We start from the raw sequence: 18,818 nt of genomic DNA, 5'->3' as shown, positions 1-18,818 counted from the left end.
GTAGTGAGGGATTACTGTATATGATTTTTTTTTCTTTATTATATATTTTATGGCTGGTGCGACCTGTACTCTGGAGCGATTTATAGTCCGGGATTCACGATATCTATCTGTCTAGCTATCTCTCAATCTATATCATGTAATTTATCATTTTCAGCTGTTAAGGTGAACTGCAATGGTTTCTGTGGCATCACCAATAAAGTAAATGAAACAACATGGACCGAGGAGGAACAGTACTTCAACAATACTGTGTCTGTGGCAGACAAAGGTATGGTAGCCCGCCCTCAGATAACACATCATTTTTTTAATACTTTTTATTTATTTTTAGTGCATGTGCTTTGTAGACATTATTTGTGGGTATACCATCTTAATCTGTGAATCGCTCGAAGTCTTCACATTATCAATCTGGGACCGCTCCACTGTGATCTGCTCAGGAAAGGCAAAACATACAGTACAACACTTCGAGATGTTTGTGCGATGCGGCAATTTGCGCACATCTACAAACTATTGCTTTGACTAATTATTATATTTTTCCAGTTCTTTATTTTTAATGCTTGCTGTTCTATAATTATAATTACCAGGTGGCTGCCTTCTCACTTGAACTATTTAATGTATGCCAAGACACAGCTGTGGAGCCTTTTCTGCAAGATTGCGGAAGGTCTAACCCCCACCTCGAGGATTCCTACCTTTGTACTCTTGGCCGCCCACCTACAAGGCTACACCTACACCTACTCTGTCTAGTCTGTGTAATAATGTGTGACCTTGCGGTCTAAACTGAAATCAACTAATATGTATGTATGTGCAAAGAGTTTCATGGAAAAGGGAAAGCAAGAGAAGGGTCACAGCAAGATAACGGCATAGCTCAAGCTACTGAGCTCATTACGAGTGCCAAAGAGGCCTATTCTAAAACAATCACAACAAAAGATGACTATATTGTCACCGGCATGCGCCTTGTTTTGACCAGCTGATGTCTTTAGGGTTCTGACACCATGGCATTTTGTGATAGTTGTCATTTGTCTAATGTAAATATGTGGATAAAGGGCCTTTTGAAAACAGCAAGAATAGAATTAATTGCAAAGTCCATGCATTGGTCCCCAAGTTTGGTTTGTTCATTTCCTCTGGCATCTGTGATTCTTGTTTTCGTCACAGCCTCACACAGCAAACAGTGTTGCTTTGTTTGGTTCGCACCACCAGTGTTTTGGCTCAGAGAAAATCAGCGTGCTGGGGACATGATGGAATCTCTGGGTTTTTTGAACTCACAATTCCGTGAGAATCTAGCTTGCAGCCAAATTAACTAAATTGATTTTTTTCAATTGTTTTCTAAATTCCACAGCCCAGAATCTATTAACATTGAGTTTTTGTTTTGATGCTGTCTTCCATTTCTTTCCATTGCATACAGGAACTCTGAAACAAGGACTTCACACTTTTCCGTTCAAGTTTCTTATTCCAGGTAAGAGCTCTACATCTATAATTATAGATCTTGAAAAACAGTGAACAACCCCAAGCAACTGTAAAAGCAATACATTCCCATAATGTGTGCTAATACTGTAAATAATTGCAGACAGTCAATGTGGGGTCCCACTTTCATGGTACGGCTGTGGCTCAGAGGCAGAGCAATTGTTCTTTAACTAGAGTGTCTGTTGTTTGAATCCTGTTTTGTCTAGATCAGGGGTGTCAAACTCGTTTTTTTTGCGGGCCGCATTATGATCATAGCTTCTTTTGGAGGGCCATTATGACTGTCAATCCAAAACAATGTATGAGCACCTCATATACAGTAAAAGCTACAAAAAAACTGACAAATAACTCGTTTTCAAATCAGACGAGTAAAAACTGGTCAAATATTAAAAAAAAAAAAGATATTATTAAAAGTGAAGACAATTTGCAATTCTAGTAATGCACAATTTGTCTTTGCGGGCCACATAAAATGATGTGGCGGGCCGTATCTGGCCCCCGGGCCTTGAGTTTGACACCTGTGGTCTAAATCGTTGTGTCCTTGGGCAAGACATTTCACCCACCTTTCCTCCAGTGCCACTCGTACTATATAGTAACTTGATGGTAAAATGAGCAAGTATTTTATCAGTCCAGACAGGGTTAAATAAATGGTTTTCATGCATTTCATTTTATTTTACATTTCAAAGATTCCACTCCTCCTCCTGTTTTTAGCTACACTTCAAAACAACACTGTCAGCAATGTGGGTAGACTATGCGAGTGTTGCATTCATGGGATCAAACACTGTTTTTCACAAAGCAATTTTTGAGTAGTTAGTATTCTGCAAAACAGACAACTTTGAAAAATAAAATGTTCAATGGCTATTACACAAGCTCCACCAGCTGATATTGATTTTGTATGCTGTAATAACTCAACAGCAATGACGTAATTAACAGTGCACTCAAAAACTAGTTTTTGGTTGACTAATGAATGAACTATGTCGTCCAGTATATAGACTCCTATAGTGAGCAGGGAGGGAATGTGTGAATAATTCTGAAAAGAGCCTGAATAATTGACCAGTGTTATAAAATTAGCAGCTGTCGCTATAGTATTTAGTGACTAGTCTGACCCCTCTAATGACTACCCAAAACTGTGACTAGTGACAAATCTAGCTACTTATTGTGTTCTTGTAAACGTTTGGAGACTCTTTAGACTTCATCCCATATGCAGTCAAAGTGGCTGATGTTCATTCCTCCACTCTTGTGAGCCATTTGCCATTGCAAACGTGAGTTTTGTGTTGTGCTTAGTATTGGAGAATTACTCAACCCAAACTACTGTAGTTGAAGTTACTACTTTCAATATAAAATAGTTTTAATAATCACAGTGCCTTTCTCTGTTTATTTTTTTCCACAGAATCTGCGCCAACATCGTTCGAGGGCAACTATGGCAGAATAGTTTACAGAATAAGAGCTTTTGTTGACACGCCACGCTTTTCCAAAGATTACAGCACAGCAAAAGAATTCTATCTATTGGACCCTCTCAACTTAAACAAAATTTCAGACATATGGGTGAGCCATGAATTGTATTTATTTTTGCTTTAAGAATACACAATTTGGACAAAGGAATTGGACAATTTAGCTTTCCTTGAGACGACTGCAGATATTGAGCTCTGTATCACCCACAGAGTGTCAAGGTTGTTCATTGAATCACACGTCTTAAGCATAGTCACAAAAAAAAGTTCAGACACATAGTCACACAGTGCAGTTTAGAGACTTGCGTTTCTCATCCTTTTTCTTATTGTGTGAAGGCGAAGGCCTTCACACATATGTTATTCTACTCCATTTACTTTATTGTGTGAAGGCGAAGGCCTTCACACATATGTTATTCTACTCCATTTACTTTATTGTGTGAAGGCGAAGGCCTTCACACATATGTTATTCTACACCATTCTCTATTATTATTGTGTGAAGGCGAAGGCCTTCACACATATGTTATTCTACACCATTCTCTATTATTATTATTGTGTGAAGGCGAAGGCCTTCACACATATGTTATTCTACACCATTCTCTATTATTGTGTGAAGGCGAAGGCCTTCACACATATGTTATTCTACACCATTCTCTATTATTATTATTATTATTATTATTATTCTCTTTTATTCTCCACACTTTTTTGACACGTTTCATCTTCCACATAATTCATCCGATTCACTCCATTCCACTTTTCACGTATTCCAAATATTCACGACATGAGCGCTTATATTTTTCTCGTTCCGAAAATTTTCCGATTCCGCAAAATTCCCAAAATTCCGACAAATTTTTCCCCATTCATTCTTAATGGCACATTCGACATTTCACATTTACGTCGTTCCAATTTGAAATTCACATCATTCAGCACATTCTAATCACATTCGGAAGGATTCTCGACATTCCCAAAATTCCCAAATTCGAAAATTTCTCGTTTTCACGTTAAAAATTCCGACAAATTTTCACAAAATTTCGTTTTTCACCTCTAACTTCTACATTTTTCAACCGATTCAACTCGTTCCAACTTTCAACTGTTCATCTTTTGCCTACCTATTCCACAACGTCCCACTTACCAAAAACTTCACATCTTTTATTTTGAAATTCAACCAAAATTCTCTAAAATTTCGTTTTTCTACTCTAATTTCTACATTTTTCAACCGATTCAACCCATTCCAACTTTCAACTGTTCATTATTTTTCTACTGATTCCACAACTTCCCACTTACCAAAAGCTTCACATCTTTTATTTTGAAATTCACACCCAATTCCTTTTCCCTTCTCATTTCTACATTTTTCAACCGATTCAACCCATTCCAACTTTCAACTGTTCATCATTTTTCTACCTATTCCACAACTTCCCACTTACCAAAAACTTCACATCTTTTATTTTGAAATTCACACCCAATTCTCCAATATTTCCTTTTCTCCTTGTCATTTCTACATTTTTCAACCGATTCAACCCATTCCAACTTTCAACTGTTCATCATTTTTCTACCTATTCCACAACTTCCCACGTCCCAAAAACTTCACATCTTTTATTTTGAAATTCCCACCCAATTCCTTTTTCCCTTCTCATTTCTACATTTTTCAACCGATTCAACCCATTCCAACTTTCAACTGTTCATCATTTTTCTACCTATTCCACAACTTCCCACTTACCAAAAACTTCACATCTTTTATTTTGAAATTCACACCCAATTCCTTTTTCCCTTCTCATTTCTACATTTTTCAACCGATTCTTCTCATTTCTACATTTTTCAACCGATTCAACCCATTCCAACTTTCAACTGTTCATCATTTTTCTACCTATTCCACAACTTCCCACGTCCCAAAAACTTCACATCTTTTATTTTGAAATTCCCACCCAATTCCTTTTTCCCTTCTCATTTCTACATTTTTCAACCGATTCAACCCATTCCAACTTTCAACTGTTCATCATTTTTCTACCTATTCCACAACTTCCCACTTACCAAAAACTTCACATCTTTTATTTTGAAATTCACACCCAATTCCTTTTTCCCTTCTCATTTCTACATTTTTCAACCGATTCAACCCATTCCAAATTTATTCACTTAATTCACCTTATTCTTCCCACATTCACTCCCATTCACCCCCACTTCCACTACGCTTACACAATTCAACCCTTGACCCCCAATTCCAGTGTGGCGGCCATCTTGGATGACCCTGAAGTGCCACCAATGAACCCAGAATGAACCGGAAGTGGCCCAAATCAAACCGAAAGTGACCCCAAATAGACCGGAAGTGACCTCAGGTAAACCGGAAGTGACCCCAAATCAAACCGGAAGTGACCCCAAATGTACCGGAAGTGACCTTTTTAGACCGGAAATGACCCCTTATAAACCGGAAGTGACCTCAGACGAACCGGAAGTGACCCAAATTAAACCGGAAGTGACCCAAATAAACCGGAAGTGACCCCAAATAGACCGTAAGTGACCTCTGGTAAACCGGAAGTGACCCCAAATCAAACCGGAAGTGACCCCAAATGAACCGGAAGTGACCTTTTTAGACCGGAAGTGACCCAAAATAAACCGGAAGTGACCTCCGCTAAACCGGAAGTGACCTGTATTAAACCGGAAGTGTCCCAAATAAACCGGAAGTGACCCAAATTAGACCGGAAATGACCCGAATCAAGCCGGAAGTGACCTTATTTCAACACTAAGTTCCCCAAATAGCTACATTTGCGCTAACGTCTTCGTTTTTTGTCCGATTTAACCCGTTTCAACATTTTTACCCCAAAAGTGAACCTCCTGAGGCCGTTTTTTTTGTTTTGTTCCAAATTTAGAAAGATTTTGGCGCAATTGCTTTTTTTTATTTTCCCATTCATTCTCTCTATGGTGATTCAACATTTGCTCTAACTTCTACATTTTTTAACTGATTCAACCCGTTCCAACTTTCAACTGTACATCTTTTGCCTACCTATTCCACAACTTCCCACTTACCAAAAATTCCAAATTCGAAATTCAACCAAATTCTCCAAAATTTCGTTTTTCTACTCTAATTTCTGCATTTTTCAACAGATTCAACCCATTTCAACTTTCAACTGTTCATATTTTGCCTACCTATTCCACAACTTCCCACTTACCAAATATTCCAAACTTCCAATTTTGAAATTCACCACAAATTCTCCAAATATTCTACATTTCTCAAGTAATTCAACACGTTTCAACATCGTTCGGCAGCATTCCCCGAAAAAGTTATTCATACATTTCGCCTTCACACGCAATTTCTCCAGAAATTGCAAAATTCTAGTTATTATTATTATTCTTCTATTTTATTCTCCACACTTTTTTGACACGTTTCATCTTCCACATAATTCATCCGATTCACTCCATTCCACTTTTCACGTATTCCAAATATTCACGACATGAGCGCTTATATTTTTCTCGTTCCGAAAATTTTCCGATTCCGCAAAATTCCCAAAATTCCGACAAATTTTTCCCCATTCATTCTTAATGGCACATTCGACATTTCACATTTACGTCGTTCCAATTTGAAATTCACATCATTCAGCACATTCTAATCACATTCGGAAGGATTCTCGACATTCCCAAAATTCCCAAATTCGAAAATTTCTCGTTTTCACGTTAAAAATTCCGACAAATTTTCACAAAATTTCGTTTTTCACCTCTAACTTCTACATTTTTCAACCGATTCAACTCGTTCCAACTTTCAACTGTTCATCTTTTGCCTACCTATTCCACAACGTCCCACTTACCAAAAACTTCACATCTTTTATTTTGAAATTCAACCAAAATTCTCTAAAATTTCGTTTTTCTACTCTAATTTCTACATTTTTCAACCGATTCAACCCATTCCAACTTTCAACTGTTCATCATTTTTCTACCGATTCCACAACTTCCCACTTACCAAAAGCTTCACATCTTTTATTTTGAAATTCACACCCAATTCCTTTTCCCTTCTCATTTCTACATTTTTCAACCGATTCAACCCATTCCAACTTTCAACTGTTCATCATTATTCTACCTATTCCACAACTTCCCACTTACCAAAAACTTCACATCTTTTATTTTGAAATTCACACCCAATTTCCTTTTCCCTTCTCATTTCTACATTTTTCAACCGATTCAACCCATTCCAACTTTCAACTGTTCATCATTTTTCTACCTATTCCACAACTTCCCACTTACCAAAAACTTCACATATTTTATTTTGAAATTCAACCAAAATTCTCTCAAATTCCGTTTTTGTACTCTAATTTCTACATTTTTCAACCGATTCAACCCATTCCAACTTTCAACTGTTCATCATTTTTCTACCTATTCCACAACTTCCCAAATACTTCACATCTTTTATTTTGAAATTTACACCCAATTCCTTTTTCCCTTCTCATTTCTACATTTTTCAACCGATTCAACCCATTCCAATTTTCAACTGTTCATCTTTTGCCTACCTATTCCACAACTTCCCACTTACCAAAAATTCCACATTTTCAAATTTGAAATTCAACCAAATTCTCAAAAATTCAGTTTTTCAACTCTCATTTCTACATTTTTCGACCGATTCAACCCATTCCAAATTTATTCACCTTATGCTTCCCACATTCACTCCCATTCACCCCCACTTCCACTACGCTTACACATTCAACCCTTGACCCCCAATTCCAGTGTGGTGGCCATCTTGGATGACCCTCAAGTGCCCCCAATGAACCCAAAATGAACCGGAAGTGCCCCAAATCAAACCGAAAGTGACCCCAAATAGACCGGAAGTGACCTCAGGTAAACCGGAAGTGACCCCAAATCAAACCGGAAGTGACCCCAAATGTACCGGAAGTGACCTTTTTAGACCGGAAATGACCCCTGATAAACCGGAAGTGACCTCAGACGAACCGGAAGTGAACCAAATTAAACCGGAAGTGACCCAAATAAACCGGAAGTGACCCCAAATAGACCGGACGTGACCCCAAATAGACCGGAAGTGACCTCAGGCAAACCGGAAGTGACCCCAAATGTACCGGAAGTGACCTTTTTAGACCGGAAATGACCCCTAATAAACCGGAAGTGACCTCAGATGAACCGGAAGTGACCCAAATTAAACCGGAAGTGACCCAAATAAACCGGAAGTGACCCAAATTAGACCGGAAATGACCCGAATCAAGCCGGAATTGACCTTATTTCAACACTAAGTGCCCCAAATAGCTACATTTGCGCTAACTATTTCGTTTTTTGTCCGATTTAACCCGTTTCAACATTTTTACCCCAAAAGTGAACCTCTTGAGGCCGTTTTTTGTTTTTTTTTCCAAATTTAGAAAGATTTTGGCGCAATTGCTTTTTTTATTTTCCCATTCATTCTCTATGGGGATTCAACATTTGCTCTAACTTCTACATTTTTTAACTGATTCAACCCGTTCCAACTTTCAACTGTACATCTTTTGCCTACCTATTCCACAACTTCCCACTTACCAAAAATTCCAAATTTGAAATTCAACCAAATTCTCCAAAATTTCGTTTTTATACTCTAATTTCTACATTTTTTAACCGATTCAACCCATTCCAACTTTCAACTGTTCATCTTTTGCCTACCTATTCCACAACTTCCCACTTACCAAATATTCCAAACTTTCGATTTTGAAATTCACCACAAATTCTCCAAATATTCTACATTTCTCAAGTAATTCAACACGTTTCAACATCGTTCGGCAGCATTCCCCGAAAAAGTTATTCATACATTTCGCCTTCACACGCAATTTCTCCAGAAATTGCAAAATTCTAGTTATTATTCTTCTTCTATTTTATTCTCCACACTTTTTCGACACGTTTCATCTTCCACATAATTCATCCGATTCACTCCATTCCACTTTTCACGTATTCCAAATATTCACGCGACGAGCGCTTCCATTTTTCTCGTTCCGAAAATTTACCGATTCCGCAAAATTCCCAAAATTCCGACAAATTTTTCCCCATTCATTCTTAATGGCACATTCTACATTTCACATTTACGTCGTTCCAATTTCAAATTCACATCATTCAACACATTCTAATCACATTCGGAAGGATTCTCGACATTCCCAAAATTCCCAAATTCGAAAATTTCACGTTTTCACGTTAAAAATTCCGACAAATTTTCACAAAATTTCGTTTTTCACCTCTAACTTCTACATTTTTCAACCGATTCAACTCGTTCAAACTTTCAACTGTTCATCCTTTGCCTACCTATTCCACAACGTCCCACTTACCAAAAACTTCACATCTTTTATTTTGAAATTCAACCAAAATTCTCTAAAATTTCGTTTTTCTACTCTAATTTCTACATTTTTCAACCGATTCAACCCATTCCAACTTTCAACTGTTCATTATTTTTCTACCGATTCCACAACTTCCCACTTACCAAAAGCTTCACATCTTTTATTTTGAAATTCACACCCAATTCCCTTTCCCTTCTCATTTCTACATTTTTCAACCGATTCAACCCATTCCAACTTTCAACTGTTCATCATTTTTCGACCTATTCCACAACTTCCCATTTACCAAAAACTTCACATCTTTTATTTTGAAATTCACACCCAATTCCCTTTTCCCTTCTCATTTCTACATTTTTCAACCGATTCAACCCATTCCAACTTTCAACTGTTCATCATTTTTCTACCTATTCCACAACTTCCCACTTACCAAAAATTTCACATCTTTTATTTTGAAATTCAACCAAGATTCTCTCAAATTCCGTTTTTGTACTCTAATTTCTACATTTTTCAACCGATTCAACCCATTCCAACTTTCAACTGTTCATCATGTTTCTACCTATTCCACAACTTCCCAAAAACTTCACATCTTTTATTTTGAAATTCACACCCAATTCCTTTTTCCCTTCTCATTTCTACATTTTTCAACCGATTCAACCCATTCCAACTTTCAACTGTTCATCATTTTTCTACCTATTCCACAACTTCCCACTTACCAAAAACTTCAATTCTTTTATTTTGAAATTCACACCTAATTCCCTTTTCCCTTCTCATTTCTACATTTTTCAACCGATTCAACCCATTCCAACTTTCAACTGTTCATCATTTTTCTACCTATTCCACAACTTCCCACTTACCAAAAACTTCACATCTTTTATTTTGAAATTCACACCCAATTCCCTTTTCCCTTCTCATTTCTACATTTTTCAACCGATTCAACCCATTCCAACTTTCAACTGTTCATCATTTTTCGACCTATTCCACAACTTCCCACTTACCAAAAACTTCACATCTTTTATTTTGAAATTCACACCCAATTCCCTTTTCCCTTCTCATTTCTACATTTTTCAACCGATTCAACCCATTCCAACTTTCAACTGTTCATCATTTTTCGACCTATTCCACAACTTCCCAAAACCTTCACATCTTTTATTTTGAAATTCACACCCAATTCCTTTTTCCCTTCTCATTTCTACATTTTTCAACCAATTCAACCCATTCCAACTTTCAACTGTTCATCATTTTTCGACCTATTCCACAACTTCCCACTTACCAAAAACTTCACATCTTTTATTTTGAAATTCGCCACAAATTCTCCAAATATTCTACATTTCTCAAGTAATTCAACACGTTTCAACATCGTTCGGCAGCATTCCCCGAAGAAGTTATTCATACATTTCGCCTTCACACGCAATTTCTCCAGAAATTGCAAAATTCTAGTTATTATTATTATTCTTCTATTTTATTCTCCACACTTTTTCGACACGTTTCATCTTCCACATAATTCATCCGATTCACTCCATTCCACTTTTCACGTATTCCAAATATTCACGCGACGAGCGCTTCCATTTTTCTCATTCCGAAAATTTACCGATTCCGCAAAATTCCCAAAATTCCGACAAATTTTTCCCCATTCATTCTTAATGGCACATTCTACATTTCACATTTACGTCGTTCCAATTTCAAATTCACATCATTCAACACATTCTAATCACATTCGGAAGGATTCTCGACATTCCCAAAATTCCCAAATTCGAAAATTTCAAGTTTTCACGTTAAAAATTCCGACAAATTTTCACAAAATTTCGTTTTTCACCTCTAACTTCTACATTTTTCAACCGATTCAACTCGTTCAAACTTTCAACTGTTCATCCTTTGCCTACCTATTCCACAACGTCCCACTTACCAAAAACTTCACATCTTTTATTTTGAAATTCAACCAAAATTCTCTAAAATTTCGTTTTTCTACTCTAATTTCTACATTTTTCAACCGATTCAACCCATTCCAACTTTCAACTGTTCATTATTTTTCTACCGATTCCACAACTTCCCACTTACCAAAAGCTTCACATCTTTTATTTTGAAATTCACACCCAATTCCCTTTCCCTTCTCATTTCTACATTTTTCAACCGATTCAACCCATTCCAACTTTCAACTGTTCATCATTTTTCGACCTATTCCACAACTTCCCATTTACCAAAAACTTCACATCTTTTATTTTGAAATTCACACCCAATTCCCTTTTCCCTTCTCATTTCTACATTTTTCAACCGATTCAACCCATTCCAACTTTCAACTGTTCATCATTTTTCTACCTATTCCACAACTTCCCACTTACCAAAAACTTCACATCTTTTATTTTGAAATTCACACCCAATTTCCTTTTCCCTTCTCATTTCTACATTTTTCAACCGATTCAACCCATTCCAACTTTCAACTGTTCATCATTTTTCTACCTATTCCACAACTTCCCACTTACCAAAAACTTCACATCTTTTATTTTGAAATTCAACCAAAATTCTCTCAAATTCCGTTTTTGTACTCTAATTTCTACATTTTTCAACCGATTCAACCCATTCCAACTTTCAACTGTTCATCATTTTTCTACCTATTCCACAACTTCCCACTTACCAAAAACTTCACATCTTTTATTTTGAAATTCACACTCAATTTCCTTTTCCCTTCTCATTTCTACATTTTTCAACCGATTCAACCCATTCCAACTTTCAACTGTTCATCATTTTTCTACCTATTCCACAACTTCCCACTTACCAAAAACTTCACATCTTTTATTTTGAAATTCACACCCAATTCACTTTTCCCTTCTCATTTCTACATTTTTCAACCGATTCAACCCATTCCAACTTTCAACTGTTCATCATTTTTCTACCTATTCCACAACTTCCCACTTACCAAAAACTTCACATCTTTTATTTTGAAATTCACACCCAATTCCCTTTTCCCTTCTCATTTCTACATTTTTCAACCGATTCAACCCATTCCAACTTTCAACTGTTCATCATTTTTCGACCTATTCCACAACTTCCCAAAACCTTCACATCTTTTATTTTGAAATTCACACCCAATTCCTTTTTCCCTTCTCATTTCTACATTTTTCAACCGATTCAACCCATTCCAACTTTCAACTGTTCATCATTTTTCGACCTATTCCACAACTTCCCACTTACCAAAAACTTCACATCTTTTATTTTGAAATTCGCCACAAATTCTCCAAATATTCTACATTTCTCAAGTAATTCAACACGTTTCAACATCGTTCGGCAGCATTCCCCGAAGAAGTTATTCATACATTTCGCCTTCACACGCAATTTCTCCAGAAATTGCAAAATTCTAGTTATTATTATTCTTCTATTTTATTCTCCTCACTTTTTTGTCCCGTTTCATCTTTCACATAATTCATCCGATTCACTCCATTCCACTTTTCACGTATTCCAAATATTCAGGAAAGGGTGGCTTGTATTTTTCTCATTCCGAAAATTTTCCGATTCCGCAAAATTCCCAAAATTCCGACAAATTTTTCCCCATCCATTCTTAATGGCACATTCGACATTTCACAAAATTTCGTTTTTCACCTCTAACTTCTACATTTTTCAACCGATTCAACCCATTCCAACTTTCAACTGTTCATCTTTTGCCTACCTATTCCACAACTTCCCACTTACCAAAAATTCCAAATTTTCAAATTTGAAATTCAACCAAAATTCTCTCAAATTCCGTTATTCCACTCTAATTTCTACATTTTTCAACCGATTCAACCCATTCCAACTTTCAACTGTTCTTTTTTTGCCTACCTATTCCACAACTTCCCACTTACCAAAAATTCCAAATTCTCAAATTTGAAATTCAACCAAAATTCTCTAAAATTTCGTTTTTCTACTCTAATTTCTACATTTTTCGACCGATTCAACCCATTCCAAATGCATTCACCTTATGCTTCCCACATTCACTCCCATTCACCCCCACTTCCACTACGCTTACACATTCAACCCTTGACCCCCAATTCCAGTGTGGCGGCCATCTTGGATTGACCCTCAAGTGCCCCCAATGAACCCAAAATGAACCGGAAGTGCCCCAAATAGACCGGAAGTGACCCCACATAGACCGGAAGTGACCTCTGGTAAACCGGAAGTGACCCCAAATCAAACCGGAAGTGACCCCAAATGAACTGGAAGTGACCTTTTTAGACCGGAAATGACCCCAAATAAACCGGAAGTGACCTCAGCTAAACCGGAAGTGACCTGTTTTAAACCGGAAGTGACCCAAATAAACCGGAAGTGGCCCAAATTAGACCGGAAATGACCCTAATCAAACCGGAAGTGACCTTATTTCAACACTAAGTGCCCCAAATAGCTACATTTGCGCTAACTTTTTCGTTTTATGTCCGATTTAACTCGTTTCAACATTTTTACCCCAAAAGTGAACCTCTTGAGGCCGTTTTTTTTGGTTTTGTTCCAAATTTAGAAAGATTTTGGCGCGATTGCTTTTTTTTATTTTCCCATTCATTCTCTGTGGGGATTCAACATTTGCTCTAACTTCTACATTTTTTAACTGATTCAACCCATTCCAACTTTCAACTGTACATCTTTTGCCTACCTATTCCACAACTTCCCATTTACCAAAAATTCCAAATTTGAAATTCAACCAAATTCTCTAAAATTTCGTTTTTCTACTCTAATTTCTACATTTTTCAACCGATTCAACCCATTCCAACTTTCAACTGTTCATCTTTTGCCTACCTATTCCACAACTTCCCACTTAACAAATATTCCAAACTTTCATTTTGAAATTCACCACAAATTCTCCAAATATTCTACATTTCTCAAGTAATTCAACACGTTTCAACATCGTTCGGCAGCATTCCCCGAAAAAGTTATTCATACATTTCGCCTTCACACGCAATTTCTCCAGAAATTGCAAAATTCTAGTTATTGTGTGAAGGCGAAGGCCTTCACACATATGTTATTCTACACCATTCTCTATTATTGTGTGAAGGCGAAGGCCTTCACACATATGTTATTCTACACCATTCTCTATTATTATTATTATTGTGTGAAGGCGAAGGCCTTCACACATATGTTATTCTACTTTTTTCACTTTATTATTATTATTATTATATTTTATTCTCCTCACTTTTTTGTCCCGCTTCTTCTTTCACAAAATTCATCCGATTCACTCCATTCCACTTTTCACGTATTCCAAATATTCAGGAAAGGGTGGCTTGTATTTTTCTCATTCCGAAAATTTTCCGATTCCGCAAAATTCCCAAAATTCCGACAAATTTTTCCCCATCCATTCTTAATGGCACATTCGACATTTCACAAAATTTGGTTTTTCACCTCTAACTTCTACATTTTTCAACCGATTCAACCCATTCCAACTTTCAACTGTTCATCTTTTGCCTACCTATTCCACAACTTCCCACTTACCAAAAATTCCAAATTTTCAAATTTGAAATTCAACCAAAATTCTCTCAAATTCCGTTATTCCACTCTAATTTCTACATTTTTCAACCGATTCAACCCGTTCCAACTTTCAACTGTTCATCTTTTGCCTACACAACTTCCCACTTACCAAAAATTCCAAATTCTCAAATTTGAAATTCAACCAAAATTCTCTAAAATTTCGTTTTTCTACTGTAATTTCTACATTTTTCGACCGATTCAACCCATTCCAAATGCATTCACCTTATGCTTCCCACATTCACTCCCATTCACCCCCACTTCCACTACGCTTACACATTCAACCCTTGACCCCCAATTCCAGTGTGGCGGCCATCTTGGATTGACCCTCTAGTGCCCCCAATGAACCCAAAATGAACCGGAAGTGGCCCAAATCAAACCGAAAGTGACCCCAAATAGACCGGAAGTGACCTCAGGTAAACCGGAAGTGACCCCAAATCAAACCGGAAGTGACCCCAAATGAACCGGAAGTGACCATTTTAGACCGGAAATGACCCCAAATAAACCGGAAGTGACCTCAGCTAAACCGGAAGTGACCTGTTTTAAACCGGAAGTGACCCAAATAAACCGGAAGTGACCCACATTAGACCGGAAATGACCCGAATCAACCCAGAAGTGACCTTATTTCAACACTAAGTGCCCCAAATAGCTACAATTGCGCTAACTTTTTCGTTTTTTGTCCGATTTAACCCGTTTCAACATTTTTACCCCAAAAGTGAACCTCTTGAGGCCGTTTTTTGTTTTTTTTTCCAAATTTAGAAAGATTTTGGCGCAATTGCTTTTTTTATTTTCCCATTCATTCTCTATGGGGATTCAACATTTGCTCTAACTTCTACATTTTTTAACTGATTCAACCCGTTCCAACTTTCAACTGTACATCTTTTGCCTACCTATTCCACAACTTCCCACTTACCAAAAATTCCAAATTCGAAATTCAACCAAATTCTCCAAAATTTCGTTTTTCTACTCGAATTTCTACATTTTTCAACCGATTCAACCCATTCCAACTTTCAACTGTTCATCTTTTGCCTACCTATTCCACAACTTCCCACTTACCAAATATTCCAAACTTTCAATTTTGAAATTCACCACAAATTCTCCAAATATTCTACATTTCTCAAGTAATTCAACACGTTTCAACATCGTTCGGCAGCATTCCCCGAAAAAGTTATTCATACATTTCGCCTTCACACGCAATTTCTCCAGAAATTGCAAAATTCTAGTTATTATTATTCTATTTTATTCTCCACACTTTTTCGACACGTTTCATCTTCCACATAATTCATCCGATTCACTCCATTCCACTTTTCACGTATTCCAAATATTCACGCGACGAGCGCTTCCATTTTTCTCATTCCGAAAATTTACCGATTCCGCAAAATTCCCAAAATTCCGACAAATTTTTCCCCATTCATTCTTAATGGCACATTCTACATTTCACATTTACGTCGTTCCAATTTCAAATTCACATCATTCAACACATTCTAATCACATTCGGAAGGATTCTCGACATTCCCAAAATTCCCAAATTCGAAAATTTCACGTTTTCACGTTAAAAATTCCGACAAATTTTCACAAAATTTCGTTTTTCACCTCTAACTTCTACATTTTTCAACCGATTCAACTCGTTCAAACTTTCAACTGTTCATCCTTTGCCTACCTATTCCACAACGTCCCACTTACCAAAAACTTCACATCTTTTATTTTGAAATTCAACCAAAATTCTCTAAAATTTCGTTTTTCTACTCTAATTTCTACATTTTTCAACCGATTCAACCCATTCCAACTTTCAACTGTTCATTATTTTTCTACCGATTCCACAACTTCCCACTTACCAAAAGCTTCACATCTTTTATTTTGAAATTCACACCCAATTCCCTTTCCCTTCTCATTTCTACATTTTTCAACCGATTCAACCCATTCCAACTTTCAACTGTTCATCATTTTTCGACCTATTCCACAACTTCCCATTTACCAAAAACTTCACATCTTTTATTTTGAAATTCACACCCAATTCCCTTTTCCCTTCTCATTTCTACATTTTTCAACCGATTCAACCCATTCCAACTTTCAACTGTTCATCATTTTTCTACCTATTCCACAACTTCCCACTTACCAAAAACTTCACATCTTTTATTTTGAAATTCACACCCAATTTCCTTTTCCCTTCTCATTTCTACATTTTTCAACCGATTCAACCCATTCCAACTTTCAACTGTTCATCATTTTTCTACCTATTCCACAACTTCCCACTTACCAAAAACTTCACATCTTTTATTTTGAAATTCAACCAAAATTCTCTCAAATTCCGTTTTTGTACTCTAATTTCTACATTTTTCAACCGATTCAACCCATTCCAACTTTCAACTGTTCATCATTTTTCTACCTATTCCACAACTTCCCACTTACCAAAAACTTCACATCTTTTATTTTGAAATTCACACTCAATTTCCTTTTCCCTTCTCATTTCTACATTTTTCAACCGATTCAACCCATTCCAACTTTCAACTGTTCATCATTTTTCTACCTATTCCACAACTTCCCACTTACCAAAAACTTCACATCTTTTATTTTGAAATTCACACCCAATTCACTTTTCCCTTCTCATTTCTACATTTTTCAACCGATTCAACCCATTCCAACTTTCAACTGTTCATCATTTTTCTACCTATTCCACAACTTCCCACTTACCAAAAACTTCACATCTTTTATTTTGAAATTCACACCCAATTCCCTTTTCCCTTCTCATTTCTACATTTTTCAACCGATTCAACCCATTCCAACTTTCAACTGTTCATCATTTTTCGACCTATTCCACAACTTCCCAAAACCTTCACATCTTTTATTTTGAAATTCACACCCAATTCCTTTTTCCCTTCTCATTTCTACATTTTTCAACCGATTCAACCCATTCCAACTTTCAACTGTTCATCATTTTTCGACCTATTCCACAACTTCCCACTTACCAAAAACTTCACATCTTTTATTTTGAAATTCGCCACAAATTCTCCAAATATTCTACATTTCTCAAGTAATTCAACACGTTTCAACATCGTTCGGCAGCATTCCCCGAAGAAGTTATTCATACATTTCGCCTTCACACGCAATTTCTCCAGAAATTGCAAAATTCTAGTTATTGTGTGAAGGCGAAGGCCTTCACACATATGTTATTCTACACCATTCTCTATTATTATTATTATTATTATTCTTCTATTTTATTCTCCACACTTTTTCGACACGTTTCATCTTCCACATAATTCATCCGATTCACTCCATTCCACTTTTCACGTATTCCAAATATTCACGCGACGAGCGCTTCCATTTTTCTCGTTCCGAAAATTTACCGATTCCGCAAAATTCCCAAAATTCCGACAAATTTTTCCCCATTCATTCTTAATGGCACATTCTACATTTCACATTTACGTCGTTCCAATTTCAAATTCACATCATTCAACACATTCTAATCACATTCGGAAGGATTCTCGACATTCCCAAAATTCCCAAATTCGAAAATTTCACGTTTTCACGTTAAAAATTCCGACAAATTTTCACAAAATTTCGTTTTTCACCTCTAACTTCTACATTTTTCAACCGATTCAACTCGTTCAAACTTTCAACTGTTCATCCTTTGCCTACCTATTCCACAACGTCCCACTTACCAAAAACTTCACATCTTTTATTTTGAAATTCAACCAAAATTCTCTAAAATTTCGTTTTTCTACTCTAATTTCTACATTTTTCAACCGATTCAACCCATTCCAACTTTCAACTGTTCATTATTTTTCTACCGATTCCACAACTTCCCACTTACCAAAAGCTTCACATCTTTTATTTTGAAATTCACACCCAATTCCCTTTCCCTTCTCATTTCTACATTTTTCAACCGATTCAACCCATTCCAACTTTCAACTGTTCATCATTTTTCGACCTATTCCACAACTTCCCATTTACCAAAAACTTCACATCTTTTATTTTGAAATTCACACCCAATTCCCTTTTCCCTTCTCATTTCTACATTTTTCAACCGATTCAACCCATTCCAACTTTCAACTGTTCATCATTTTTCTACCTATTCCACAACTTCCCACTTACCAAAAATTTCACATCTTTTATTTTGAAATTCAACCAAGATTCTCTCAAATTCCGTTTTTGTACTCTAATTTCTACA

At 36.5% G+C, this 18,818-nt stretch overlaps 1 protein-coding gene across 12 annotated transcripts in view; it reads left to right on the top strand.

The window, feature by feature from the left end:
- The window catches only part of ehmt1a (euchromatic histone-lysine N-methyltransferase 1a), a 182,477-nt gene that overhangs the window by 7,177 nt on the left and 156,482 nt on the right, over window positions 1-18,818 (top strand). For 9 of the 12 annotated variants that reach the window (XR_009714438.1, XM_061278713.1, XM_061278715.1 and 6 more), the window contains exons 2-4: window positions 155-265; window positions 1,397-1,447; window positions 2,840-2,994. The exons of 2 other annotated variants lie outside the window; for them this stretch is intronic. Coding sequence is in view for 9 of the 10 variants with exons in the window: in XM_061278713.1 (XP_061134697.1) it covers window positions 155-265; window positions 1,397-1,447; window positions 2,840-2,994 (317 nt within the window). In the remaining variant the exon portion in view is untranslated. The remainder of the gene's footprint in view (window positions 1-154; window positions 266-1,396; window positions 1,448-2,839; window positions 2,995-18,818) is intronic. One more of the 12 variants, XM_061278714.1, reaches the window with a different exon arrangement.

This window comes from Syngnathus typhle, linkage group LG5 (genome assembly GCF_033458585.1).
Source record: "Syngnathus typhle isolate RoL2023-S1 ecotype Sweden linkage group LG5, RoL_Styp_1.0, whole genome shotgun sequence".
Classification (NCBI taxonomy): Eukaryota; Metazoa; Chordata; class Actinopteri; order Syngnathiformes; family Syngnathidae; genus Syngnathus; species Syngnathus typhle.
Note: the sequence above shows the minus strand (reverse complement) of the source record. Positions and strands in the feature narration are given on the sequence as shown.